Source organism: Bombus vancouverensis, chromosome 1, assembly GCF_051014615.1.
Source record: "Bombus vancouverensis nearcticus chromosome 1, iyBomVanc1_principal, whole genome shotgun sequence".
Taxonomy (NCBI): Eukaryota; Metazoa; Arthropoda; class Insecta; order Hymenoptera; family Apidae; genus Bombus; species Bombus vancouverensis.
The window spans coordinates 11,044,955-11,072,176 of NC_134911.1; the positions used below are offsets into that span (position 1 = coordinate 11,044,955).

The 27,222-nt window shown below is 41.7% G+C and overlaps 1 protein-coding gene across 1 annotated transcript in view; it reads right to left on the reverse strand.

The window, feature by feature from the left end:
- Positions 1-27,222, reverse strand: part of Ets65A (DNA-binding protein D-ETS-3) — a 69,428-nt gene that overhangs the window by 23,193 nt on the left and 19,013 nt on the right. Inside the window, exon 3 of the mRNA XM_033327956.2 lies at positions 4,492-4,551. Within this exon, the coding sequence (XP_033183847.1) occupies positions 4,492-4,551 (60 nt within the window). The remainder of the gene's footprint in view (positions 1-4,491; positions 4,552-27,222) is intronic.

Genomic DNA, 27,222 nt, shown 5'->3' on the forward strand with positions numbered 1-27,222 from the left:
GCCAGTTTCTTCCGAAGAAATCGCGTGAACAAAATGCGCCGTGGAGCTTCCTTCCATCGATAAGAAGTATACAAGCGTAATCCACCATAAGTTTCGGCGAACACGCGATCAACGTTAATGACTCTGCTCGAATTACCACGGGGAACGTATATAAGTATCTGGAATATTCGTTTATGGCCTAGTGAACCTATCGTTGGATAGTTTATCAGCAGACCGCGGGTTTTTGATGCATGTGTGCGAAATTCAAGTATGCAAAAATGCACAGAACGCATATCAAATATTCAAAGTAGAGCTTTGTTTTTTAACGTTTGATAACTTTTTAATAACGTTTTCGATGTCGAACCTCTATTTAAATTCTATTTCTGTAATTTTTTCATCTCTCTAAAAATCTACAAAGATATAAATTTGCATAAAAATCTGCAGTCTATTCATCGCCATCCACCACCTCGAAGAAATGGGAAGAGTATCGAAGAAGATATCGTCGTATCGTTGGGAACGCATTCTAAATTATTTTCGACAGAAAGAGATATTGTTAGAAGAAGAGCAAATTAATTTGGCCTGTGAGAGGTGTGCGGACGAAAGGGTAGCTTGTAATTTCAATTTGACGCGAGAGCCACAAAGTGGCCCGGGGCCAACACGCGTCGTCGCGTAATTTCACGAGGTTCCTGCTGACGATGGTTTCGTTCCCTTTCGCGTTGCCCCGTGATGTGTAAACCGAGTCAAAGGAAGTTGGCCACGATCAGAACGATGTTGACGATTTGCGAGCTTGCTGGAGACGTTGATGCGTGAAATGATAAAAGGCGAGGTGTAGAGACTGAGTAAGCTAGGATTTTGCAGTGTAGTAACAGAAGGTGTTGGGTCACCGGTTCCAGAGAAATTTTCGCTAACTCAGAGTTTGCTGACTTTCACGATAAACAATGAATGTTATAGGACTTCTAGAATTTTAATTTCTCTTGTGTTTGCAATTGAAAGCTGAGGAAACGATCACCGCTAATAGTTTCCTTCGTCGTTCTATCAGACTATGGTAATCACCTTTCGCGTTACATTTCGAGTTTCCAATATTATGATAAACAAACGACAAGGCCGACCATGTAAATTTATTTAGGAGGGGAAAATTTACATGAATTCACGAGCCAGTTTGTTTGATAACATTTTGCCTTTTGTATCAAAAACAGTCAGTAAAATTCCTATATCTGAAAAGAAAGCGAGCCTTGTGTTAAATAAATGATAAAAATGAATCATACGCGAAGTCTGTATATTAGAAGAATTGAAATATAATAAGAACTGTAAATTGAAAGTTTTGTGCGAGCGAAATAATTTGAAATTCTGACGCTCTTTTTGTAATATCGGACGTAATTATCGTACGATAAGTAGAATTTCACAATCTAAAAGGGACCATAAATAAATATGGATACGAGCTCGTAATTGTACGAATATAAGTAATATAAATGAATGAAATTGAACTTCAAGAACTACAAGAAAAAACATAACAAAGACATCTAGAAAAATACGAAGAAAGAATACTATCGACTCTTAAACGCTAAAACAAGCAATGACTATAAAATCGATCGTAAAATAATGAAGTATAACATTTTTACCGAATAAGTCAAACGGACAGACAAGTCTTTTACCGCTTAAATCCTTGAAAGTATGCCGTAGCAAATTTGTAAAATTATTATACAATACTAAAAATTACCATTTACCTATATCGGCTATAGTACTCTGATAACTGTAGCGTTAAATCTTTCCTTATAAAACGTATTTTGATTGATTCATTACTAATGTGTTTGATAAAATTAGTGACAAGTATTTGTAATTGATTTTTATATCAATTTGTCATACATTTTTCTACTTTTCTTTTTTTTTTAATAGTAATATCACTCGTTCCATTTTGAGATATCAAGATACATTTGAAGTTTATTTGGAGAAAATTTCTATCTATACTTTCTCTATCCAATTCTGTAAGATATCAATCAAACTGAAAACAACCGTAATAAGAGAAAAGTATTAATTTGTAATCATAGAGTCGTACGTTTAAAGAATTGAGAAGGTAATTTAAATGAAAAGTGACCAAAGTTTCCGAAAGATTATCTGTATCCATAGTACCGTGTTCTTCGTTCTTCAGTTTTGATTTGAAAATGCTATCGCTGTGTGTACGATCCGCACGTGCGAACGAGACCATCAATTCCCTCTTTGACAACTGATCCATGGTGATTGCAATCTAACGAGGCGTCGAAACCACAAGCCGTTTACATCAAACCACCCCAAGCTAAACCTCTGAACTCCGCGAAATGATTGTGTCACTACGTATACCATGGAACCGGCCAATGTACCTGCTTAATGTGCGATCTTTCTGGTTCGTACAAACATCCACTCTTACAGTTATTATCTCTACGATGATTTACCTCCCAATTTTGTTACTAACGAGCACTGCTTTTATACGTTCAAATCTTTCCTATTAAATCTTTCAGAATTCACATTCGCTTCTTCAAACCATAAAGAAACGGGTAGTCCTGTTTCTTTAAGGAGTTCCTTAAGAAGGAACTGTCCTTCGCTTTGCTATTTCCTATCAAGCAAACCTACCTCCGTACACCTTTAATTTCCCATAAAGTGATTCGAAACCGATATTCGCTTTCTCAAAGCAGACAAAAACGTCGAACAAAGAACATCCTACTATTCCTGAACTCCACTTCGCCTTTCATTTAAACCAAATCCAATTTACCTACCAAATTACCTTTTCCAGATCACAATTCCTCCATAGTTTCCAATATGCAAATCCACGCACAACTCTATATCCTTTTCTTTCAGCCATAAAATCTTCCAAAACCAACTTCCCACTCCGAGGACTCAAGATAAAATACCATCCTCCAATTCGTCCCTCTCTTCTTCGCCAAACCTCTGAATAGCGGAGAGTCAAAGCGTTAATTCGCTCTTTGCCAGCTGATCCATGGCGTTGTAACCTGGCCGGGCGTCCAGAAGCCGTTTATAACAAGCTGCCCGCGGGCAGGGCTCTCTGATCTCCGCGAGATGATTGTGCCAGCGCAGTCCACAGGGTGGGGCCTGGCTGTTCGGTGTTGCCGCGCGGCCAAGCGTCTCTACACAGCCCCCGGGGCTTGCTCTCTCTCTCTCTCTCTCTCTCTCTCTCTCTCTCGACGACAAAGGGGCCGCGGTTCAACGCGCCACAAAGCGCCGGGACGCCCACTCACACCCCGTCCTCACACACACCTACACGCACACATAATTCCCACATATACAAAGGCACATACAATCCAGTCTCATACATGGACATATCAAAGATATACACACACATGACATGCGTGCACACGTACGCACACGGAGGTATACATGCGTGCATCCACATATGCATAGGTAGAGTCACACAGATATATGTATAAATACTTGTATTCTATATATGCATATATATTATATACACACACACATACGTATGTGTATAAGGAGAAATATATATGTATATAACTGGACTGAGGATATTTATGCAAATTGGTATTTTTATTGAACACAACTAAAAGAGCAGAGATCCGGGCAGAGGTTTGTTTCGTCTAACAGACGTTAGAATAGATAATGTATTCTGGATATTTCGTATATGTTTGCAATTACAGGAAGCGCGTTCTCTGCACTTTTGCACCTTTAAATTTTCCATAAAAAATCCGCAGCACATATGCGAATATACCGTGTTCCATGTATTACGCTCTTATACAGATACGTGTACAGCTGCGTATATGTATGGGCAGAGAGTCGTAGATTCGAATACAAAGGCGAGAGAAGAAGGCAGGAGTCGCGACGCGTGAACTTGCACCCAGAGGCGCCTCCGACCACCCTTTGGCCGGGCTGTATGTAGCGAATCGAGAACGGGGAGAAGGAAAATCTGGAGGTGGAGAAGGGAGAAGGAGGGACTGGAGTCCTAGCACCCGTGGCCGATAAGATGGCAACAAGGATCGATTCGTAGAGACGACTTCTCTCTGGCGGTTTCGGTTACGAGGCTTCTTATGGTAGAGTTATTGGGGTTTGTTAGGTTCTTCCTGGAATTTCTGCATAGATTTTCTACTCTAACCGTTAGCCACATCTGTCTGTCTTTTCTTCTTCATTAGCTTTTCTATTTCAAAATCGCTTCTTCTTTGGGAAGAGCACGATGACAAAAACGGGGAATTTTTCTCCAAAAAACGATCAAGATTAGAAACGATCAAAGAAATGTTTAGCCTGTTTAAGATCTGCTGGCAAAAATCGATAAATCATCTACATTCTATCTTTTGCGTGGTGTTCTAGAGGAAGCCATTTCGACAAATCGACCAGCTACAATTTCAAGAAACACCGTCACTTACACAGCAACAGGAACATTCTACGACGTATGAACGTCAGGTCGAAACGATTATTCCTACCACGAACTACTGCAAACGTCCGAAAGTACGAACCTCCGATCATAACGATAGAACGTCAAATTACTATGAACTAGGAATAACGAAAGAAACTTACCCTGTCCAGGAGCTGGCGACGTGGCGTGGCTCCAGCCTCCTTTGTACGAGCTGCTGGCATCTGTAACGCGAAGGAAAAGAGAAGCTCGCATAAATACGAATCACAGAATCATCAAAATAAATCTTTCGACGCTCAGACGTCATAATTTCAATGAAAATAACAGTTTACAACACGATGTTGAGAGAAAAGCAGCACATCGATCGAGCTATAAAATGCAGCCCAGGCACGTGTTACATTCGCTTCGCGATCCCTCACGAGAGATTACACAATTTTCTTTTTCTCTGTTTTTTAGGTCAAGTTATTAGAAGACGTATACCGTCTGCAATTGCAAGGTAATCAGTTCTGTGAATCGCTTGGTGGCCGTAAAGTATATCTGATCGCCGCCTTCCAGCGAGTTTCGTTGAAAAACAATTCCTTAAGAAAATCTTTACGACCCCTTAACGATACACCGCCTTCTTCCAAGTCCGTGCACTTTGGAAAATATGATCCACCGGCCTCGACGATCGATTAAAATCGCTTTTCGCTTGGCGAGAGGACGGTGCTTGCGAAGTTTGCGTTCCGATCGTCGAGAACAGTTTCTTCGATTATCGTTAGAATGGCTCAAAATTACCGAGTCACGTTTGCTACGATATTCTGTCCATTGCCATATTCTTACATCTGTGGTCCAACGTCTCGTCATACTGTGGCTGACTGCTCTATGCATTTTTCAACAGATTAAAATACCTCTTCTAATTCTTAGATATCAAATTTCCACATTACATTTAGTTTCTCGCGATATTACGTAATCAGCCATATGCGTTACATAAATGACATTTATATTTTTGCTAACAAAGTATATTTATGTATTATTTTTATATATATCTACATATTTGCTAACAACATGCAACGCTATTTTAAACAAATACAAATAAAATAGAGCAATAGCACTGTGATGTGATATTGGATGATATTGGACCATAAATACAAGAAGATGAGCAGAGGAATTTTTTTGTATATTGTATAAGAATGAATTTATAAGAATGCCATATAGCGGTATCCAAATATTAATGCGAATCACTGTACCGTTTTTTATTATATTTTCCAAATACTGAAATACTCTACCTATATTCTGTATATCTAAAATCTGCTATATTTATCCGAACACCTATATTTATCTAAGATATTTATGTTAACACTGCTGTCACGGTGGTGATCGAAACGCGTGCACGGTATTGGTTTCAGGGACGTCGCAGGATCATCCCTTAGGAACCTTCGGTCGATTCTTCCGGCGGTGTTTCGAGCGCCGCCGGTCTGTTTGCAGACAGATATATTTTCATTTGGCAGTTATTGGCACGAGGGTGGCTCCCATGTGTATACACACGCGGTACGGTACGTCATGCTCGCAGAAAGTCCGTCTTTCTGTGCAAACAGAAGGCCTAGGTGTACGAAACGAGTCAACCTTTCGTCTTTACTATCCCCTTCATTTGATCTGGAGACCATGTTCCATTAATAGGGCCTCGGATTTCACGTTCACGAAAACGTCAGGGACTATTCGTGCCCTAATGTACCGTTTCAGCCTGCGAATCATCTACTCTCTTCCAATTACCTGCTCTCTTCTCTGGCTTTTCTAGTTACGTCTATTCGCATTAGAGGGGAGAGCTAATCTTTTTTAACGGATCGTCGCCACCTTTTTAAGCAAGTGAATGGTGGAATTATTTGCGGATTGTTGTATTCGCCGAGCTTCGTTTATGATACATTTTTTATTCAGATAAAATACCAGCAAATTTCATTATAAAGTTAGCGAAGAGCAACAGAAGGAGCCTCGAGTGGTTCGAGTAAGATGACCTGTTTTTCTTTTCTTACAAATAAATATAGAAATAAGTCCTTCGTAATGAAACTATAATCTTATTGTAAAATTTATTTACTGTTATTTGTTACACGAGGTTGTCACGTAGTATTGATAAAAATAATCTTTTTGCAAGGAAGACTAGAATCAGCTTGTCTTATTCGCCACGAAGAACTTTATCGTCCAAAGTCTGTGAATCTCTTTATTTAAGAAACTGAAAGGTGTCAGCCCCTTCAGCATCAAACGCGACAGAGAGAACAGAGAGTATCATTGGAAAAATCAAGCTATTCTTTTTTGTTATTTCGATGCATTCACTTGTCGCGAGGTTCCATGCACGCCATACAGCGTCAAACGAAACCATAGTGCCACGTGGTCGCACATGGATCATCGCTGGATCTAGATCGTCGTTATCGATTTATATCTTTTATATCTCGATCTTGTTCTCACTTTTGCGAACGAACAGAATTTATAGCGTTTTAAAAAAGTATTCAACGTAAAATTGGGACAAGAAATTTATTAATAAGACTTTCTTTTAGCGTTACGAAGTATAACAAAAGAATCTCTGAACTAAGAAAAACGTACACGATAGGAAGAAACGATAGATGAAATTTTAGAAGAAACAAAATTTGATCGAAACGATGAACAAAACGTGACAGGTATGACTCTGAGAACTGAAAATACAAAAATATTCTAAAAATGTCAGAAGACGTTAAATTGAATAGATTGCTCGACCAGGTCGTATCAGGTCGATTAATTTCAAACTAAATTAATATTTCGATCGAAATATACTTTTGTTACACTGTTTACAGAATCAGCTGCCAAGGGATCGACATCACCGGATTAATGGAGCGCATGGGGGCCCAAACGAAAGCCAGCCTCGCATAAAATAAAGAACCGCGCAAAGCTGAACGTGTTTCACATACGCAAATCGACGAACGTACCGGCGAACAGCATGGATAGATTGGTGAACGCCGTGGTGCGTGGGAGTTCCGCGGCGGTGGTCCCGCTGCTCTTAAGGTCCAGCATCGCGTGGCGTTGGCCCGTGTACCAGCAATCGCTGGATACGCTGGCCTACACGGGATATCTACACCCCCCTGTAGTGTCTCGAAATCACGGCACTACGAACGTCCAAACCGCTGGTAACCCCGTCGCCGACCAATCAAAACGTCTTCTCATAATCAAACAAGTATACCTCTCGATGAAGTGAAGAGAATGCAACCGAACCAAATGACCGAAACCTACTTCGAACTCGTTCGAACGGAACTTCTGGAAGAGTGTAAACTTAATCGACCAGATGTTACGAGGTTTACACGGTGGCGTCTACCTTCTCGATATCGATATTAATAATAAAAATCACGACACAAAGGAGGATCACGAAGAACGAATTCGATCGTTCGAATCTACGATACGAGTTGGTTGTCTGCGCGATAAGGGCGCCGATCATCTTGGCGACCCGCTCTGAGTGACACTGGCGGTCGAGGAACGTTTCTAGGGGCAGTGACGATAATCGTGCAACCTTGTCTCCGCCCATGAGTCTGGTTTTCGTTGAACGAGGCAATAGAACGGCCACCAGGGGTTGGCTCGTTGATGTGGCAAGGTAGGCGGGGTTTATGCTTGGACTTACACCCTCGAACCAAGGGGCGGATGAACGCCTGCGCTCTGTATAGAGTGAGAACCCTGTATACAGAGCGTGCGAGGGGTTAAAGAAGATGAGAAAGCGAGAGGAGAGTAAAAGAGGGCTGAGAACGAAGAGAGACGAAGTGTATGCCTATGTGTGTGTAGAGATGTGGAAATGTGTGTATGAAGAGGAAGAGCGACGGTACCAGGTTGCTAGGTGGCCGGGCACGAACGTACCGGACCTCCTGCACTTACCGACCGGCGTTGTCGACGACGTAGTTTGCCCCGGTAACGACGTGCCACCGGTTCCCTTCCGGAACAAACCCTCTGTGGTAACGGTGCCCGTTTAGAGAGAGAATGGTCAGGGAATTTTGGCAGTAATGGGCCAAGGTGTTTCCATTATTCTTCGCTTCGGACATTTTCTATGCTTCTTTCTTTTTACACCTTTACGGCCTTTACGCGGTTCGCAGTTCTTCTTAATTTTTGTTTGTCTACTTAGGTGGTTAGCGTTGTTCGTTTGATTTTGTCCTTTCTTCCTTTTTTGTATCTTGGAATTTCTTGGAACATCATAGGCTGATTCTTTGCAGGTGGGAGACGAGGAAGGAATCTGACAACTTTCAAGAGAACGAATCCTTGAGCTTTCTTTTCCTTTCTTCTGTTTCTTGCTCTCGACAAGAAGGATTAGAGGAATTACTTGGCAAGATCGGGACAAAGCATTCCCATTATTTTTCAACCTGCGTGTTTTCCACGCTTTTGTCTCTCTATGATCTTTGCGTGTTCTAAAACTTCTTTTTTGTTCTTTGTTTTTCTTTGTGTCTTGTACAATTTCTTGGACAGAGAAAGCAGGGGCAGTCGAGGACTTTATTTCTTCTGCTTGGTTCAATTTAATAAGAAAGATCGGGGATGTTCCCTTTCCCTTTCGTCTCCTAAAACGTTTCTAACAAACTACCCTTTAAACCGAAAACAACGCGGAGAACTGATTCCTATTGATCAACGAATTTTCCACGGTTGTAAATGCGAAACATTGGAATTATGTGGTGAATATACAATAGCGAACGCGGGCGATCGCAAGCTGTTTCGAGCGTGTTACATCGTAAACTTTCTTTGTCAGCATTATAATTGTGGATAAATAATCAATTAATTAAGACAGCCTCATGTTTTCGCGGTGCAAAGCAGATTTTATGGAAATCACCGTGGATGTTATAACCACCCCTATGGGGCGGTGGTGGCCAGAGGCAAAGGGAGTAATTGCAATGGAATGCAAATTGCGTTAATAACGGGGTCATCGCGTAATTTTCATCGCGACCGTTGCCCGCGGTACCCGACGGTATAATTATTATAATTTCCCGGTGAAAATATCGGCCCGTTAAACGATACCCATTGACAAGGGAAATCTGCGGCGACCATCGATCGACCGGCCAATGTGGCGAATTAAAAGCTGATTTCTACGATCTCTATCTCTGCTTTCGATATCGTTCGTTCATCGTACAACATGCGAAACAACTGTAACGTTTCGGTATTTCTTGCATCGAGTTTTCATTATACAAACCTCTGCGAAGTGCTGTTCTAATAATATTGAGAATTTTCGGTGTTGGTACTTCAGAGGTGTTTCACCATATACAACGCTCACTACGTGCATTGCACATTTTTTTCAATATTTTCAGTTCTCTGAAAGTTTCTCGTCGACTGTTGGAACAACTCTGCTCTTCCAAAACTGCCTCTTGCCTTAAAATGGCTAAAACATAGCAATGTAGCGATGCAGAAAAATTTAAGATACTTTTGCCGATGCTTTCATCTTTGTTGTACTTTATATTCATTTGACATTTTGTAGAAACTGTTAAAAACCGACGTTAAGCTTTTCTGTAAATATTCACTTTAGCGACGAAATTTATACGGCGAAAAGTATCCCAATAGGACTGTACCCAGCGCAAAGATGTTTTGCAAAGTAGACCAACGATGGCACACAACACAATGGAAAATATTCACGCAAAAAGGCAAAATTTGAAGAGGAGAGTCAGCCTCTGGCTACAAGAAGACGGAACACGTATTGAAGATCTATTATCATTTGCTGTATTTGTTTGTGGAGACTCGCGGTGCGTGTGTAGATCTTTTGTCAACATTGACAACACGCTTTTTTATTTGTGAATCATGGAGCAAAGGATTAGAGGGAATATTAATCCTCTATGTTCTATATTCTATGTTATATATGATATGTTCTTATGGATTTCCATGAGTAAGCGGATTTAACGTTCGATCTACCATTTTTTTTCTTTTTTGCAGAAAAAGCTTGTACGAGGTAAGCTGTGGCTCGTGTGTCGTTCGAGGTTTGAGCATCACTGTGCGCGCCTTTGCTTATGCTGACCTCCTTTCGTTCGTGTAAGAAAGTTTGCTCGCGTGCAGGGATATTTTGGCCAAATTTTAATCGCCAGTAATTGAAAAACAATTTTGTTATTCTTCATTTTCGACTTATTTCCACTTCAAAGATCATCCTTTAAATTTCCTGACATCTGCAGCCGGACACCCTGTGTATAATGAGAAAAGTGACGCGGGGCAAGATTATTTGAGTCAGCTCAGTTTCAAGCATGATCTTTGCACAGAATAATCATACTAATTTTATATTGTGACATGATAATATAAGAATGAGAGTTACTTGAATCAAGTAAGAATTTCAGATAAAGAAACGTAGGAATTTCATAATCATTTTCAGATTATGAAAATTGTCTTTTGAACTGTGCAATAGGTAGCTTGAAATTGGAGAATGCAAAACTAATGCGAACTTGTTATTTCGATACGAAGCATCCTTCCAAGTATCCAGCGGCTATTGGTCGAATCTTGGAATACGCTTGGAACAGCGAGACCTGTGTGAAACTGCTTGGCGATCCGATGAAAATGTGTGTTACGTGAACTTAAAATCCAAGCAACTTGATTTTGAGAGCTGATCAAGGTTTTACACAAAAGAACGAGAAAGTTATGCAAATTTACAAGCTGGCGTTTTGTACTTACAAATTGTGTAATCTCCAATGTACGCACATACATTTTCAGTAACGTGCCAATTCTCGAACCGAGAGTTCTCCTCCTTTTATTTTATTTTCGTCTATTTCTTTCGTTCTGTGCTATTCTCTAAAAAAGTACTTTATCAAAGTAAAACGGGGACCGATTAAAAAGCCATCAAGACGATCGATTTCGAGGCAGGGCTTTTCGCGGAATATCGTGAAACGAGGGGGTGAAAGGACGATGAAGTTGAAAGTGGTCAGGGTGCGTGCGTGGCCACGTCGATGGTTCTCGTTTGCCTGCTTATGTCCGTGATTCACGCCAGCAGGATATCCCGTGCAACCGGAGGTCGAGTCGAAGAATATCAGTTCTGATCGTGCTTGTTACACGACCAGTCGATTCATGACTTAATACCAGAATCATCGTTCTCTACCTTGCGATATCATAAATTATTCGAGCCTGCTTTTCACTGCCTTATTTTTGCCTGCTATTACGAACTAACAATTCCCCCATTTTTTTATTTTAATCAACTAGCGGTAAACCGAAGCAATAAATCAATCTAGTAGATACAGCATCAGGTATAAAATATTCATATGTAAAATGTAAAAAATATGGAGCGGCCGATAATTCTTAAGCGAAACAACTATCGACCATCTCGTTCGCTTTTTTCCTACAAATTTTTCCTTTCGGCTTCGCCTTTCTCTCTACGATCCAAAGATACAAAACGCTGTATTATGCTACGCTACTATACGAGACGTTATATAATATGATATTTGAAATACTCTGATTCTAAAAGTATAACGTACTCTATGGTATTAAAAAATATGCCAAATTTTCAAATACGACAGTACTTAAAAACTTTTCTTCCGTGTGCCATTTTTATCAGCGGTGACCTAAACATACGATTTAATTATGCTCGATTCAGCGGAGTTAATGGTAGAAGTTTGCTGGTCAGATAATACTAAGTCACTAGTTCAGATTTCAGATAAGCTTGGAATTTATCTGGAACGGAAAATCAGAGAGTTTCCTAGTAATTTTAGTTTCCTAATCTTTTATCAGACCCTTTTCTTTTTCTCTAGCATTTCGTATAAGGGTTGTATAGCGGGGCTCCCTAAACTGATGCGATCGACGAACGTCGAAGGCTGAAAGTGGCTGTGGCGGCAGCATCGACAGCTCCCATTAAAGTGTTTATAACCGTGGTTCACGTTATCAGGACACCCTACCTTTCATCGCGATGAAATATTTTCTAGGTGAAGAGTTTTCGTAAAGGACAGAGAATTCGTAAAGAATTTCCAATTTTTCGAACAGATTCCTCCTTGCCTTAATTATCATTGACGAACTTAACCAGTCATTAATAAATTTTCCATTTCTTTTGCAAGATCAAGTCTTCTGCGTCGTCCTCTTTTTGTCCTTGATAAATTTTCAATTAGTTTTTAATTACCGAAAACAATTTACCAATTCTTTAAATATTTTTGCGATTTTTATCGATTATGTTATTATAAATATTAAATTATACATATACCTAATACAGAAAGTAAAATACTCACATACTTGCTACAAGCGCCGTTCGCTGCTTGCTGTTCTAACGAAAAAACAAAAAACTGAATACTCATTTCCACCCCACCGCCCTTTCTTCATCCAAACTACCCCATGGAAGGGCGTCGCCGTTCGACGTCCGTCGAAGGCTGAAAAGTGGCCAGCGTAGCCACTGCGCTATAGTTACAGCTCCCATTAACCATTTACAGTCGTGATTCATTGTAAACAGGGCGGGAGAGATCACTATATAGGAGTCTGTCAGTGTTGGAATGCCTGTTTCCCGTATTTTGTACATAATTAGACAGACTACGTGACATTCGGAGAAGAAGTTCATTATACGTTATTTCTTCTTTCTTTTTTCTTCATATTTCTTTTTAAAGAGACGTTTGAATTTTGATTTTACTATACGATACCGTGGAGAAATTTCCAAGCTCTGTTTTACTTCTAAAGATACCCAGGCAAAGGAAACAATTTTATTAAATATTAAAGAATAGACTGCGAGTTTATATGCAATTTCGTACCTTTACAAACACGACTAAAGAATTTGCTTTATGAAGTTAGAACGTCGCAAGTAACACTCCGCTCCGAGTATTTCTTCACAGTCCTTTGTATATTCTGTACGATTTGTGGATTTCTTCACTTCCAAATTCATTACAACCGCATAAAAATCCACGGTGCAATTATGAAATTTAGACGTCCGCTTTAAATTTCGTTTCAACGTTGGATGCTCCATCTAATCTCGGCCTATGAAAATATTACATACTCGATGGAAAACGGCTCGATCGAAGGCACAAAACGGTACCAATGCATTCAAAATCCATTTCTCTTCGCTCTCTCCCTATAAATGTACGGTAATAAATCGTGAACCCTACGAAGCCTAAAATCGACTCCCATAGCAGAAGGTCCACGTCGACATCCGACGTCCGTGGACCGAGACGGAGGAACGCGTTGTGCGACGTGTGCGAACGTGGAAGGGGGATGGTCGTCGCGGATACCCTTCGACCCCGACACGCGGACACTCGAGAGCGATCGCGCGTTAAATGCGCCACTGGCCGCACGCGGTCGCGTGGCGCGCGCGTGCCCTTCTCCTGGGGGTTCGTCGTTCCAAAGGATGCCTCAAATGAACTGAGGAAACGCATGCGGCAGAGTGTGTACGTGCATACCAGTCTTCGGACATTTTATTCGAACGAAATATTTTTATTTATTCTTTATATCTTTACGTATTCCTGTGGTTTTATATTTCTATCGTATCTTTGTATATTTATTACGCAACGAAATTCGACACATTCGGGTTAGGTTCGGGTTAGTATTCTATGAACGTTTCAACCAGTTATCCGTTTTTGACGAGTATACTCGTCACGAAGAAATGGCGATATTTCGTCTTACGACGAGTATACTCGTCACGAAGAAATGGCGATATTTCGTCTTACGACGAGTATACTCGTCACGAAGAAATGGCGATATTTCGTCTTACGACGAGTATACTCGTCACGAAGAAATGGCGATATTTCGTCTTACGACGAGTATACTCGTCACGAAGAAATGGCGATATTTCGTCTTACGACGAGTATACTCGTCACGAAGAAATGACGATATTTCGTCTTACGACGAGTACACTCGTCACGAAGAAATGGCGATATTTCGTCTTACGACGAGTATACTCGTCACGAAGAAATGGCAATATTTCGTCTTACGACGAGTATACTCGTCATGTAAAAAAAAGAAAAATGAAACGATCGTTTCATTGCAACTTAATTCTATATTATAACAGTCATACATATTCCGCGTTTGACGAGTATACTCGTCGTCGCTTACTTTCTCCGAGACATTCTAGCTATACACTGTTCGGAGAGGTCGAAACAGCTAACTGGTTAAAGATACCTGGAATATTCTCACAAACGTCTTAACTCGTAATCGGTAGCATTGGGCCATTGGGAACAATAACGATTTTTTTAGATTATCTAATATTAGAGTTTTTAATATAGTTGAATACTATAGCATGGCGAAGAATGTAACAGGCAAAATAGAATGAAATAGCCAAAATTTTAGTGATCTAATATAAATTATTATAGTCATTCGAAGAATATTACTCCGTAGGTGGATCTCCGTTTATTTGAACTCCACTTTTAGAACTAAATGTCCGATTAGCTAAACTTTTGTTCATTCGATTCGTTTACCCGGACATAAGCTTCTATTATGTGAATTATTCGTCCTCCGGCAAATTCGCATAGGGGTTTACCGTATCGTACGTCCAATGTAATATTCTTTCGATTGATATTTTGTGATATCGAGATTTCGCGGTTGCAGAGGCATCGAAGTCGGAAGGAAAGAGTCAAGGGAGAAACGTTGGCGTGTCTGGCGTCCATTGACCACCCTATGGTACGTCGTCTGAGTTGAATTTGAATAATGAATATATTAGCACGTTCAGCCTGTCGTATGATTTTGATACAAATCCTTGAGAGGCAGAGTTATGGCAGACATATGGTGAGTCATTTATGACGAACTGACCGGATATGTTTCTTATATTTAGAAGTGGTGGCAAGTGCCACGTTGCAAATATTACGTCCAGTCACAAATTATTACTATGAAGAGGAACGTTATGAAATAATGATCACCTTGTAACACAGTTTTAATATTTTGTAACGAATAATATATATATTTTTTTCTCTTATTTCATCCTGTCTCGTTTTCTTTTCTCTTTTTCTATCTTTTTCTTATTATCCTTTATTATCTTATTATCTTATTTCCTCCTAATTTCTTTGAAAAAGAGCTTCTTCAAAAATTCTTACGTTCTTTTCCCCTCTTCTCTCCTTCTTTCTCCTCTTTTTCTCAGTTTCTCTCTTTCCAAATACGCATTTAAAAGAAGTTAGATTTTTCAAAAATTGTTGCCACCGTGTCGAGTCATCCTCGTTCACCAAATTACACGGTTCCTTAAAATCTTCCATCCCCCGCTCCCCCAAGGAACCTTCTCGAACTCTTGCAAACTCCTTCAACCACCCCATTCACCAATCCTATCGCTATTGCCCACCCTACTCTCCGTCCCAATTGCCTCGATCAAGCTAACAAAAGTGGATGCCAAGCGAATCCTTCGAGTACCACATCATCCTGTCTCAATCAGTTCGAACTGTTCAGGGTCACTTGGAGAACGTTACTATCATCCAACATCGAGGGTAACAGAGTCAGAGGGAAGAAAATAGAGCGAGAAAGAGCAGGAAGGGTAACAGAAGCGACCGCGTGCCGCGATTTCCCCGCGTGCATTATCTTGAGATACCAAAGCGGCGTTACCAAAGCGGCTACTTCGGCGCGGTATCGGCGCTAGGGCGACGAGTATCATTGTGTCGCATGAAACATGACAGGGCCTGGGCTATTGTACGCGGGACGCGTAGGCTACGAGCCAGGGAACGGAACGACGAGGGAGCCAGTTACCCCCGCTACGTTTCCGTCCGCACAGAATCCAGCCATTCGCCACCCCTTACCACCCCCTTTTTGCTCTTCTCTCTCTCTCTCTCTTTTTCTCGCTTTGGACCTACGTAACACGATAAGAAGCGTGTCAGTTTTGTTGCGTTTGCGGATTGGACGGAGGGAAAACGTTCGTCCGGGACGTTTAAGCGTCAGATCAGATATACGTTCCCGAGACTGCGAGCAGATAATTCCTTGTATTCAATTTGTACAACGCGGTGAATGAAACGCAAAGGATAGCCACGAATCGAACAGCCTGATCGAGAGTTGTCTGATAAGAGGCTAGGAAATTGGGTTTTAGGGTTAGTCGTAATAGTCTTGCAAGGTCCTGTGCGCCTTTTTACTCGCCTCGTTGTGACAAGCTTTTACAGAGTGTGTTTCAGGGGCGAGGTTTCATCGACGAGTAATTAAAAGAGCAAACGTTGATCCGTGAACGTTTGGTGGAGAAACGTTTAAACAACAATTATTGTTACCTTCTATGAATAAAAACGTTCATATTCGGGATCTTCGATATTAGATTAGCGTTAGATTAATATTGGATTATAGATTAGTTATTTGGAACGAACAGATGAAATTCGTCAGAGACTTTTTGCTCGAAAGCGAGATTTTATCGTAGATGGTATCTGATTTATTCGTGCAAAAATACATCGATTGTCGTAGAACGAACGTTTTCTTGCAATTTTCTTTTCTGCAACGGCAACTTTGAATTTTTGCGACGGGTAAACATTTCGTTGAATTCACTTTGTCAGATTCCGAAGGGACGCGGTCCGAATTTATGAAGCCTTTTGCAGAGTATCTTTGCATAGGATTTTAAAGTCCCACGCATCCGTAGGCGCGCTCTTCTTGGCATGTTTACCGACCTGCACCCGGCATCCACACAAAGCCGAACGTTCGCGTTTACAAGCACCCCTGTCTCGATCACAATACACCCTTAACATCTATAAATTAGCCGATTTATCTTTTACTTGAATATATTCTATAATTATACGTCTTACGTTAATGGTAATATCTTGTGTACTTTGAAATTTGAAATTTGAAGTTGCAACTTCTTGATGGAGAGCTTTAAACGTTGAAGATTTATTCAAGTATAGAGATTTGAAAACTCAAATTCAATTCTTTTAAAGAGAAAAGACTATACATGTTGTATATTATCCGTCAAATTAATTTTCTAGGATGTCTGTAACTTCGATATAGGATCATCCACGAACTAAAATAGTGTGAAAAAGGAAAACCACAGAACGATACGATACCGTCATTTTCAACTTTTCCAAAATCTTTAACATTCGTATACGCAGTTCTAATGTAGAAAAAGTCATAGAAAAGCACACTGTACCATCATCGTCACAGTACATCACTATTCTGAAATTTCTCTAAAATTTTCTACACGTAATTCTAATATAATAAAAATTCTTATCTAAAACTGTGATGTATAAAACCCAGATACAAAATCGATTTAAAAACAAGGATGAGATACCATCGTCTTGAAAGTATTCCAAAATTACTGTACAATTTCACTCATCAGGAAAACATTTGAAGCAGTCCAATGACAAAATAAAAATCTATGTAACAAAGACACCCAGGTAAAATCAATCCTATACAAAATACAAGGATATAGGATAAAGAGGATAAACAAGATACAGAAGCCCAGCTACGAAGTCAATTTAAAAGGAAGGACGAGATACCACCGTCTTGAAAGTATTCCAAAATTATTGTACAATTTCACTCATCGGGAAAACATTTGAAGCAGTTTGAAGCAGACAAAATAAAAGCCTATGTAACAAAGACACCCAGGTAAAATTAATCCTATACAAAATACAAGGATATAGGATAAAGAGGATAAACAAAATACAGAAGCCCAGCTACGAAGTCAATTTAAAAGGAAGGACGAGATACCACCGTCTTGAAAGTATTCCCAAATTATTGTACAATTTCACTCATCGGGAAATCATTTGAAGCAGTTTGAAGCAGACAAAATAAAAGCCTATGTAACAAAGACACCCAGGTAAAATTAATCCTATACAAAATACAAGGATATAGGATAAAGAGGATAAACAAGATACAGAAGCCCAGCTACGAAGTCAATTTAAAAGGAAGGACGAGATATCACCGTCTTGAAAGTATTCCAAAATTATTGTACAATTTCACTCATCGGGAAAACATTTGAAGCAGTTTGAAGCAGACAAAATAAAAGCCTATGTACCAAAGACACCCAGGTAAAATTAATCCTATACAAAATACAAGGATATAGGATAAAGAGGATAAACAAGATACAGAAGCCCAGCTACGAAGTCAATTTAAAAGGAAGGACGAGATACCACCGTCTTGAAAGTATTCCAAAATTATTGTACAATTTCACTCATCGGGAAAACATTTGAAGCAGTTTGAAGCAGACAAAATAAAAGCCTATGTAACAAAGACACCCAGGTAAAATTAATCCTATACAAAATACAAGGATATAGGATAAAGAGGATAAATATAAATATAAAGATATAGAAGCCCAGCTACAGAGTCAATTTAAAAAGAAGGACGAGGTACCATCGTCTTGAAAATTCCAAAATTATTGTACAATTTCACTCATCAGGAAAACATTTGAAGCAGTCGAATGACGCGATAAGAACCTATGTAACAAGGACACTCACGCGATACAACGAACCGTATACACCAAGCAAAGAGCAAAAAAGAAGAACAGAAAGGAAGAAAGAAAAACGAGGTTTCCTGCGGGACGATCAGGATTCCGCGCTCGATTCGGTCGGATTGTCGGAGACGCGTGGAGAGCGCTATCCATGAAGAGGTCGTAGGGGCGCGGTTGTAGAAGCAAAGGCTATTAATTACGTCACGGAAGAACGCAGACGTTGGTTCAAACAAAGGCCCTCGCTTTCCATCTCCTCTGTCCCCGCCAACCTCCTCGCCGCTGCTACTCCAATGTCGAACTTACCAATGCGAACATTGCGCGTCGTTCGTGCACGCTTCGTATATCCAGAGCCTAATTACCACGGATTTGCATATCTCCAGTCGCGCTGGACCGAGCAACTTCGTGCTTTTGTCCCTGCCAACAGGATTTCCGGTTGCATCCGCTCCGTTGCTGCCCCCGGAAACCACGGCTAAAGAGACACCGTTCCGATAACATCGAGCTCCTGTTCGAATTTTCAAATTCTTCCTCGTTAAAAAGAAAAATGAAAAATGAAAATAGAAAGAAAAAAGAGGAGAATTAAAATAAAAGGGCGAAGCGTACCACGAGACAGGACGTTCCATTCTGTGGCATTGGCGGACGAGAAAGAGAGAGAAAGAAGGAGAGAGAGGAAGAAGAGGGGAAAAGGTACGTTGTACGGTGCAACGAGAATAAATGAATAGCGAAGAAGAAAACGTGGATGCTTTGGTGTGTGCATTCTGTCGTTGAGAAGTGCGAGAGGAGGTGCTTTAAAAATACACGAAGACAATTGGATATTCTGTTTCGGGTTTGGTCTGGTTTGTGGTGAAAGAGATTGGAGACAAAATTAGAAATTAGTTAATTAAGTGGAACGATGCGTACCAAGATCGTGGAGTCAATGGTTTGGTTTTGTTGTGATTTTTCTGAGTATTTGTTACAGAGAAATGTTACATATTTGGTGTAAATGTCTGCTTGTGTTTAAGAAGTCATTGCGTTTATTATATCTCGTGGTCCTTGAATTTTCATATCTCCACTTCGTCCTCGTTTGAACTCTATCGACGTGAGAATGATCTAGAAACAACCCTAAGTGGAGGATGCGAGGGGCAAGAAGGTTGAAGAAGGGACTTAAAGAAACCGAGTATGTGCGTGGTGACAAGAAGAGAAGACAAGTAGAGGGGAAGGTATACGAAGGAAGAACATAACAAGAAGAAAACGGAATATGCAAGGTGTTATCTACTCAACGATTGAAAAAGAAAATCAAGGTAACGTAAATAAATGCAACAGCGAGCAAGAGAAAGACCGAAGGTATGGCGATAGGAGGGAGAAGAAGGGAGAGATAGGCAGATGGAAAGGAGACCGGAAGAACGATTTTCGCTAAGAAAACAGTTATACATATACGGAAAGAAAAACATCTAAAACTCTGATAAGCGAGAGGTACATAAACGAAGAGAACGATTAAAACATCGCTGGTTCGCACCAGGCGAAATACGTAGAAAGGAGAGAAGAGAGAAAGGATGGAACAGCGAGAGGAAGGGGGTGAATGAAAAGACGATAGGAGAGCGGAGAACCGAGAGAGCAGAGGCATCCGCGCGCTCATTTCCGTTTCAGAGCCGTCGAGGGGGATGAAAAGGGGGATGCGCTAACTCGCGAGATATTAATTCCGTGTTAGCGCTAGGAGGGTTGCAGGGGCGAAAACTACGTGCTGAGGGGGTGGCCAGCCCTCCAGCGTCTCTCATCCTCCACCACCGTCCTTCTCTCGTCCTCTTCCATCCTCGCACACCATCCTCGTTCACCCATCCACCCACCTAACCGCCTCCTCTGTCCCCTGTTTCACCCTTCTACCCCTCTGTGGACGTACCGTCAGCTTCCACAGGCTGCCACCCCTGCGATTCCGGCGCAACCCCCACGTAGAAGAGCCGGCTTGCCGCCGGGAGGCGTTACAAATCAGAGATTAGCCATAGTTAACTCGACTTGCGCAGTCAAACAGTTAATCAATAAACGATTATTTACATCGTGTGCCCGCAGCCGGCAGCGGCGGCGGCGGCGGTGGCGGTGGCGGCGGCTGGCTGGCTGGCCCCCCCGGTGTGTGTGCACGCATTTCAACAGCCGAAACATATTTCTGTTCTTCCGCGGATGGATATAGAACGGAGATAGGAAGTCGTGGTTACCGAAAGAAGACGACCACTCGCGAAGATTCGGATTCACGTAGAGAACACTCGTCGAGGAACGCGTGCAGATAAAACGTGAGAAAGAGGCATAGAAACGCTTGAGAATTAGAAAATGTAAGGTTGATCCAAAGGGTGGAAAATATGGATGTTTTATTAATAATTAATAATTAATTTAATCGCGTTATGCGATTCGAATATTATGGTTTCTGAGAATATAGTTTCTGAGAAAGGCGAAGGATTGACGCATCGGATTGATAGCGATTAACGGTAGATTTATCGACGACTAAAATATGAAACTTGTGGAAGATAAGTAGAATAGGACGTTTCAACACGATTTTTAACCCATCGACCAACATTTAAATGCGCTAATTTGAAATTCAAAGTTTGCAAGAGCAAAATTTTCATGCGTGTTGACGTAAGGAAAAAATGTGAGGGCTGTCGTGAGAGGTTGACGGTATGATATTCGATACGGTTGGGAAAGTGGCTGGTACATCTGATCGATGCATTTCTCGTCGCAAGTTCGGCTCGGGGGCTCGTTTTACGGGTCACAGATAACGAGTATTCGAGCGAGTCACGAGTATACCCACCAAATGGAGATTGAATGTAAAATCTGCGAATATACGTCATTTAGATTATGTAGCAGATACGAAACGCTGATCGGCGTATGCACCGCCGGTACACACCAGGGATCGATAGTAGTAATTTCTACGTAGCCACCCTGTACACACCCTTTACCCCACTTCCAGCGAAGAGTTCCGCTGTTATTTTCACGACGAGCGCGAATTAGTGGCAGGATTCGCACGGTTTCCCTAGAAAATCGCTTTTCATGAGAAAAATCCCTTATCTTCTACGCTCTTGCCAGCATTCTTACATCAATTTTCATCGATTACTACGATATATCAAGTTAGCCGAAAAGTAATGAAATTTAACGACTATTCAGTATTTTATTAACACGTTCGTTATCACGTTGAATCGGACCAAAACGTCCAGTATAAATCACCTTTCGTTTCTAGTACTCTTATATTATACTTTATATCATACTTTAGTCGGCGATTTATTTCCTTTGTCCCTCGCTTGCTAAATATTACAACGAGCGCGTATACAGTACCTTGAACGCTTCATATATTTCTTTAACCCATATACCAATAACTGGATACCCAGGTACTCACTTCCACGTTCGTATACAACGTTCAACATTCTTCCTACCAAGAGAAAAATTAGATTCTCCATAGATGCGGCTTAATTATAAGAATCAAGATGATTTTTCAAAGCAATATATCCCCGTTGAATTTCTTCAGTACATGCAAACATATGGAGAATACAAAATGTTGTTCGTCGTAAAGGTCTGTGTGGCGAGTGTTTGCGCGATAACAGACAACTTGGTGCGAAATGAAATATGAAATTACTTGTGAAACCGAACAACACTGTTCTGAAGCGTGGCTGAGTGAATCGGTTGACGACGATTTTCAGGCTCGTGGGGTCGCCGCATGTTTCTAGGTCCTCGAGCCAGCGATAAAGCCTTCTACACGCATACGCACCAAAACGTACGATGCGTGCATATGCGTATCGTCGATGAAATTGCAAAAATTCTAAATAACCTTCTGCCCTTCTTCCAGCTAAAACAGCTGGCCTTGGTTGCTTACGATTGCTCTACGCTGGATGATCGCGGATGTGTCGGTGGCGATCTGGCGGTCCTCGTCGCCGGAGAAAAGCATAGGTGACTAGCAGAGGAGGCCGGTGATGGTAACAAACGACGATGAGTGGGGCAGAGACTGGGGTTGGGGGTGGAGGTAGCTGGATGACTGGCGGCGGAAGCGTCGTCATGGCGACGCATCGATCAGCCACCGCCACGCGGAATCGAGTCGAGCCGAGGCCACATCACACACTACCGGCCGCGACGAACCGCGCCGCAACGCTCGCGATAGATACACGCGTGCATTCACCGACACCTTCCGACACCAAGGGTACGCACACCGTTTGGAATCGTCGTGGCCACACGGACGTCGTATCGCGTCGTATACTGCGCGCCACACGTCCTTAGCCAGTCAATCGGGCAAGACGAGTTAACTCGTCGCCTGGATTTTCAATTCTTTTTACGCGTAGATCTTTGTAGGTCTTTTGTGTCGTTTGGGTCGGTCGATCGAGTCGCGTATTTAAGTTGGAAAATTGGTAAAATGAAAAGAAAATACGAGACAATCCTGGATGGATTGCGGCTGATTTCTTGTCGCAATACGACATACGATAAAGATCATCTGGAAATATTAAAAATCGTTTTAAAGAAAAAGCACGACTGCTTTTGAAGATTGTTTTTGTTATGCTTAAACTATTGGGTTGCCCCGGAAGTTTCTTTTATTTTAGAAGGGAATAATTGATGGAACGATATCTCTTGTATTATTTGTAGGAATAGAACAAAATGGATCGTACATTGAGTAAAAGAATATAAAATAAGAAAGGTCGCGCATCTGTTATTTCCTTATAAAACGAAAGAAACATTTCGGACAACCTAATATATCAGATTTGTACTCGCAGGGACTAAAACCAGTTCATTTCTCTTTACCAGTCTTTAATCCCGTAATTATACAAGTTTCTGATGGAAGCAATCGAGCGACCAACTTGTCACAGCGTGAACGATATCGTTGTTGCTCGATTCGATTTGGTTTTCATTCGAAAATGGTTGATAGGGTTAGAAGTAGGAGCAGGAATGGCAGCAGCTTGATGGTCGAGGTCAGGGTTCTCTCGCGAGTTTGAGTGAATGGACGCTGCTGGTTGCACTTGTATCGTGTATTACGTAAACAAGTACATTGGAAGAATATTATTATACATATCGTTACACCTACTTCATACTACGTACATTTTTAACGCTTTTCATTTACCGTAACATCGTATCTGATATCGCATAAGATCACGAAACTCCGAGCATTGTCGAACGATGATCTCGCATCTTCATAAACTGCAGCAGCAACCAGCTGGAAAATCCTTTGCCTACATCTCGATAGCTCTACACGCCCGTATCATCCCATAAACCTACTGCCACCTCGAAGAAGAACACGAAGAACCAACGAGTGTTCGATACACGGCTTTCAAGTTCAAACAAGAACACCTGACTCCGCTTGATCACGCGATCTAGGTCTCTGAAAGAAAAGGTGTACGAGGTCCGTTCGACTGCCACAGTTCACGGTGGCAGCTTCCGGTGGCCAGCCGGAGCGGGTGTTACGTCGAAGCGGCTGTCGTTGGTCGATCGATCCCCCGCAGAGCCTGGAGAAGCAACCGTCGTCGTCGTCGTCGTCGTCGTCGACGACTACATCGTCCCAACCCGCGTTCCCTGGCCTTCCAGTTCCAAGCTCGGACTGAATACCGCTGATTGTCCTCCGCTTTCTCGCTCTATCGCCCTCTTTTCCCTTTCCTTCGCGCGCCGCGTTCCCCTCTTTCGCTCGTCTCTGTCTCTCCTCCTCTTCTTTCCCTTGCTGAACCGTTAGAAAGGCTCGAACCTCGGCTCTCCACTCCTAACCACCCTCATCCTCCGCTCCACTCCACCCGAAACCCACCCCGTGGCACCCTATCCTCCACGGTGCCGTGCTACTCCTACCCACTCCACGATAATGATGGCAATCAGACCCTCAGAAAGGATTTCAGGAAATTCTCTCGCCTTTTTGTCGGCAGCCGGGGCGGAGGCGGACGCCGCAAACACCGGTCGTCGTCGTCGTCAATGTCGTCCTCCGGCTTGGTTATAGTCGCGTCGTCGTTCTTTCTCTTCTCCAGCTGGCCTCTTGCTTCTCTTCCTCTGTCGCGATCCCTCACGCGTCTCCGATTCCTTTTCCGATCGCTGGCGAAACCTGCCTCGTCGATACACGTGATGCGTTTGAATTGGAGACGAGCGAGCTTTCGCTTAATGGGTATCGAGGATAGCTGGATGGATTCTCGTTCTATTTTTCATCACGACGTACGTGTAGCTTGTTTGATAGTTCGTATCGAGATATTCTGGTGCTCAGGCGGTTTGATCGATGGATTAGTCGGCTTCGGATAAAACTATTTTCGTACTCGTTAAATCGTTTGGTTTAGTTTGGCGCGGTCGCTGTTTAAGCTGCTACTATAGCCATTAGGCGCGTCGAGTAAGTTACTGTCCTCGGTAATAGTCGGTCCTCGTCATCAGTTCGATACACGATAGTCAGTTATAGTCACTGGATTTCTTCTTATAGTCACTCTGTGATGGTCTTACGTAGCGTTTGTTCAAACGGCTATCGTAGTAGTTACCATCTGCGAACATGTTATAGTAATTATATAGTCAATGTATAGTCAACGTTATTCTTGCTTCAACTATTGTTCCATGTTATCCACTGTTTAATTCGTTATTATAGTCACTATTGTTTTCGTTATAGTCACGCCATTAACGATTACAGTATTTATATCTTTTTACGTACGAGATAAGAGGTGGGTTTTTACGTTGACCTCCACTCGTTCGATTCCATCTCGTACTAATACTCCTGACTATTTTCCTAATTCTTTAACAATGACTGGCGCGATCGTATCTGTGTGTCATAACGCTTTGCATGGAATGAAACTGGTCGAGCCGAGCGTCCTTAGTTCACGATCGTTCTTTTAACGACCACGGTTGCCCTAGTTTCAGAGCAGCTCGGTAGTAAAAGATTTTCGAAGAGCGGTTTTCCACGCGTTGGCGTTCTTTTGAGCGCACACGTTTCAAAGAAACGTTCCTCGCCTTTCGCTGAAATCACGTTTTTTAATTACAGACCCTGGGCGTTCGTTGACCAACACCGAGAGAAAGTTTCAAAAGAATCGTGAACTTAAACTTCGTTCCGGTGACGTTGTTTTCTCGCCTGCAAATGTGTCGTTCCTGTCCTTTTCTAGTTCGACGAATGAAAGTCCACTCGCTTCGATGTTGTATTTCATTATCGATTTCCGTGTCACCTAAGTTCGATCACTAAGAAATTGAGAAGAATTGCCAATTTCAGTTCTATTTTCAATATGAAAGGAAAATACGTCCGCTTTTTTGCATTATTCCATTTATATTATAGTAACTGCGTTTATCGCATTTGGCATTTGAAAAATGTTCGCTCTTCTTCATATTTACGCAATTTTCAAGCGAAATTTGCTTAAATAGAAAAACTAACGTCTTCTCTCGCTTCTCTATCTTCGCTCGTGGCAAACGTTCAAATCTACAAAACTTCTAATTTACTAATTATACTGCCATTACTTTGACAAAGTTCTTAACTAGGTTGAAAATCACGCACGCAGACGATTTCATTCGCAAGCTTATCGAGTGTTCCAGGAAGAGCAACTTACTGGCGGCGATAAAACGCAACGATAATTAGTTGCACCCCCGGACAGAAATTAATCACTCGTCCGTGCAGCGACTCCGCGGAGTCGCAGTTCTTTAGGGCGCTATGAACAAGGCAGTCTCGTAGCTCGTTACACGTTAATTCCGGGCCATTCTCGCGGCCACCGCGCGAAAACAACGAAAGCAATTCGCCAGAATGGAGCAAAAGCTGGCTTTGGAAAAACGACACTTTCATATTTTTCATCGCTCTTTTATTTTTTTCCTCTTACGTCCCATCCGACCGATAATCGCTAGATTAATAATCTCTCGTTCATAATTATCGCTAATTTCCTTTTTAACCATTGGATCCGATATTCTGACGGATCGATCAGAATATCTTATCGTCCTCTTTCTCCTGTTTGACAAAAAGAAATGAACGATTCTACAGGAAGTTTCTGTTAATCGATCCTTAGCGTAATATTCACCGTTATACTTCACCGTGTCGCACTAAATCGACGCAACGGTTCGTTTATCCGGACGCTCTAGAATTTATTTTCAATTAGAACCTACTTTCGTTGGCCGAGTGTCTCTCAAATTCCTCCACGTCCTCGCTTCTCGTCACAAGATCCGCCTCTTAATTCCACGACGTATCAGAACAAGTTTTTCGGAATTGTTCCTCTTCAGAGAGTCCTTCATCCTGAAACCAACCTCGTAGAACCGAACACAACGTCTTACTCTTCTAATTGCACGGTACAATCATAGTGTGGTAACGTCGAGGTCACCGATTGCGGTGGTCGGTGTGACGTGTTGTTGGTTAAATCAATGATAAGACGAGTTAATTTAATTAACTATATTTACAGATATTTTAAACTGTACTGACTGACTTACTGACTCGACTACTACTACTACTAATCACTCGTGGAGAACGTGGTCGTCTACTTATCCTAATCGAGGGGGGTACTGAAAGGTTTGAACTTGTGGCCCGTGGTAGGTTCACATGGCAGTGATATTGCTTTGTCCAGAGTTTGTTTATCACATTATGTGCGTCGTACAGTGTCAATCCTCTGTGACAAAACAACTACATGGGACGCATATGCAGCTACAATAGGAACATAGAAAGAGGAGGAAGACTCGTGGAAGGTGGCCAATAGGAAATTTTCATAGCCGAAGAGAGAAACATTTCCGAAGCGAACTGACTTTCGTTTTAACCGCGTTC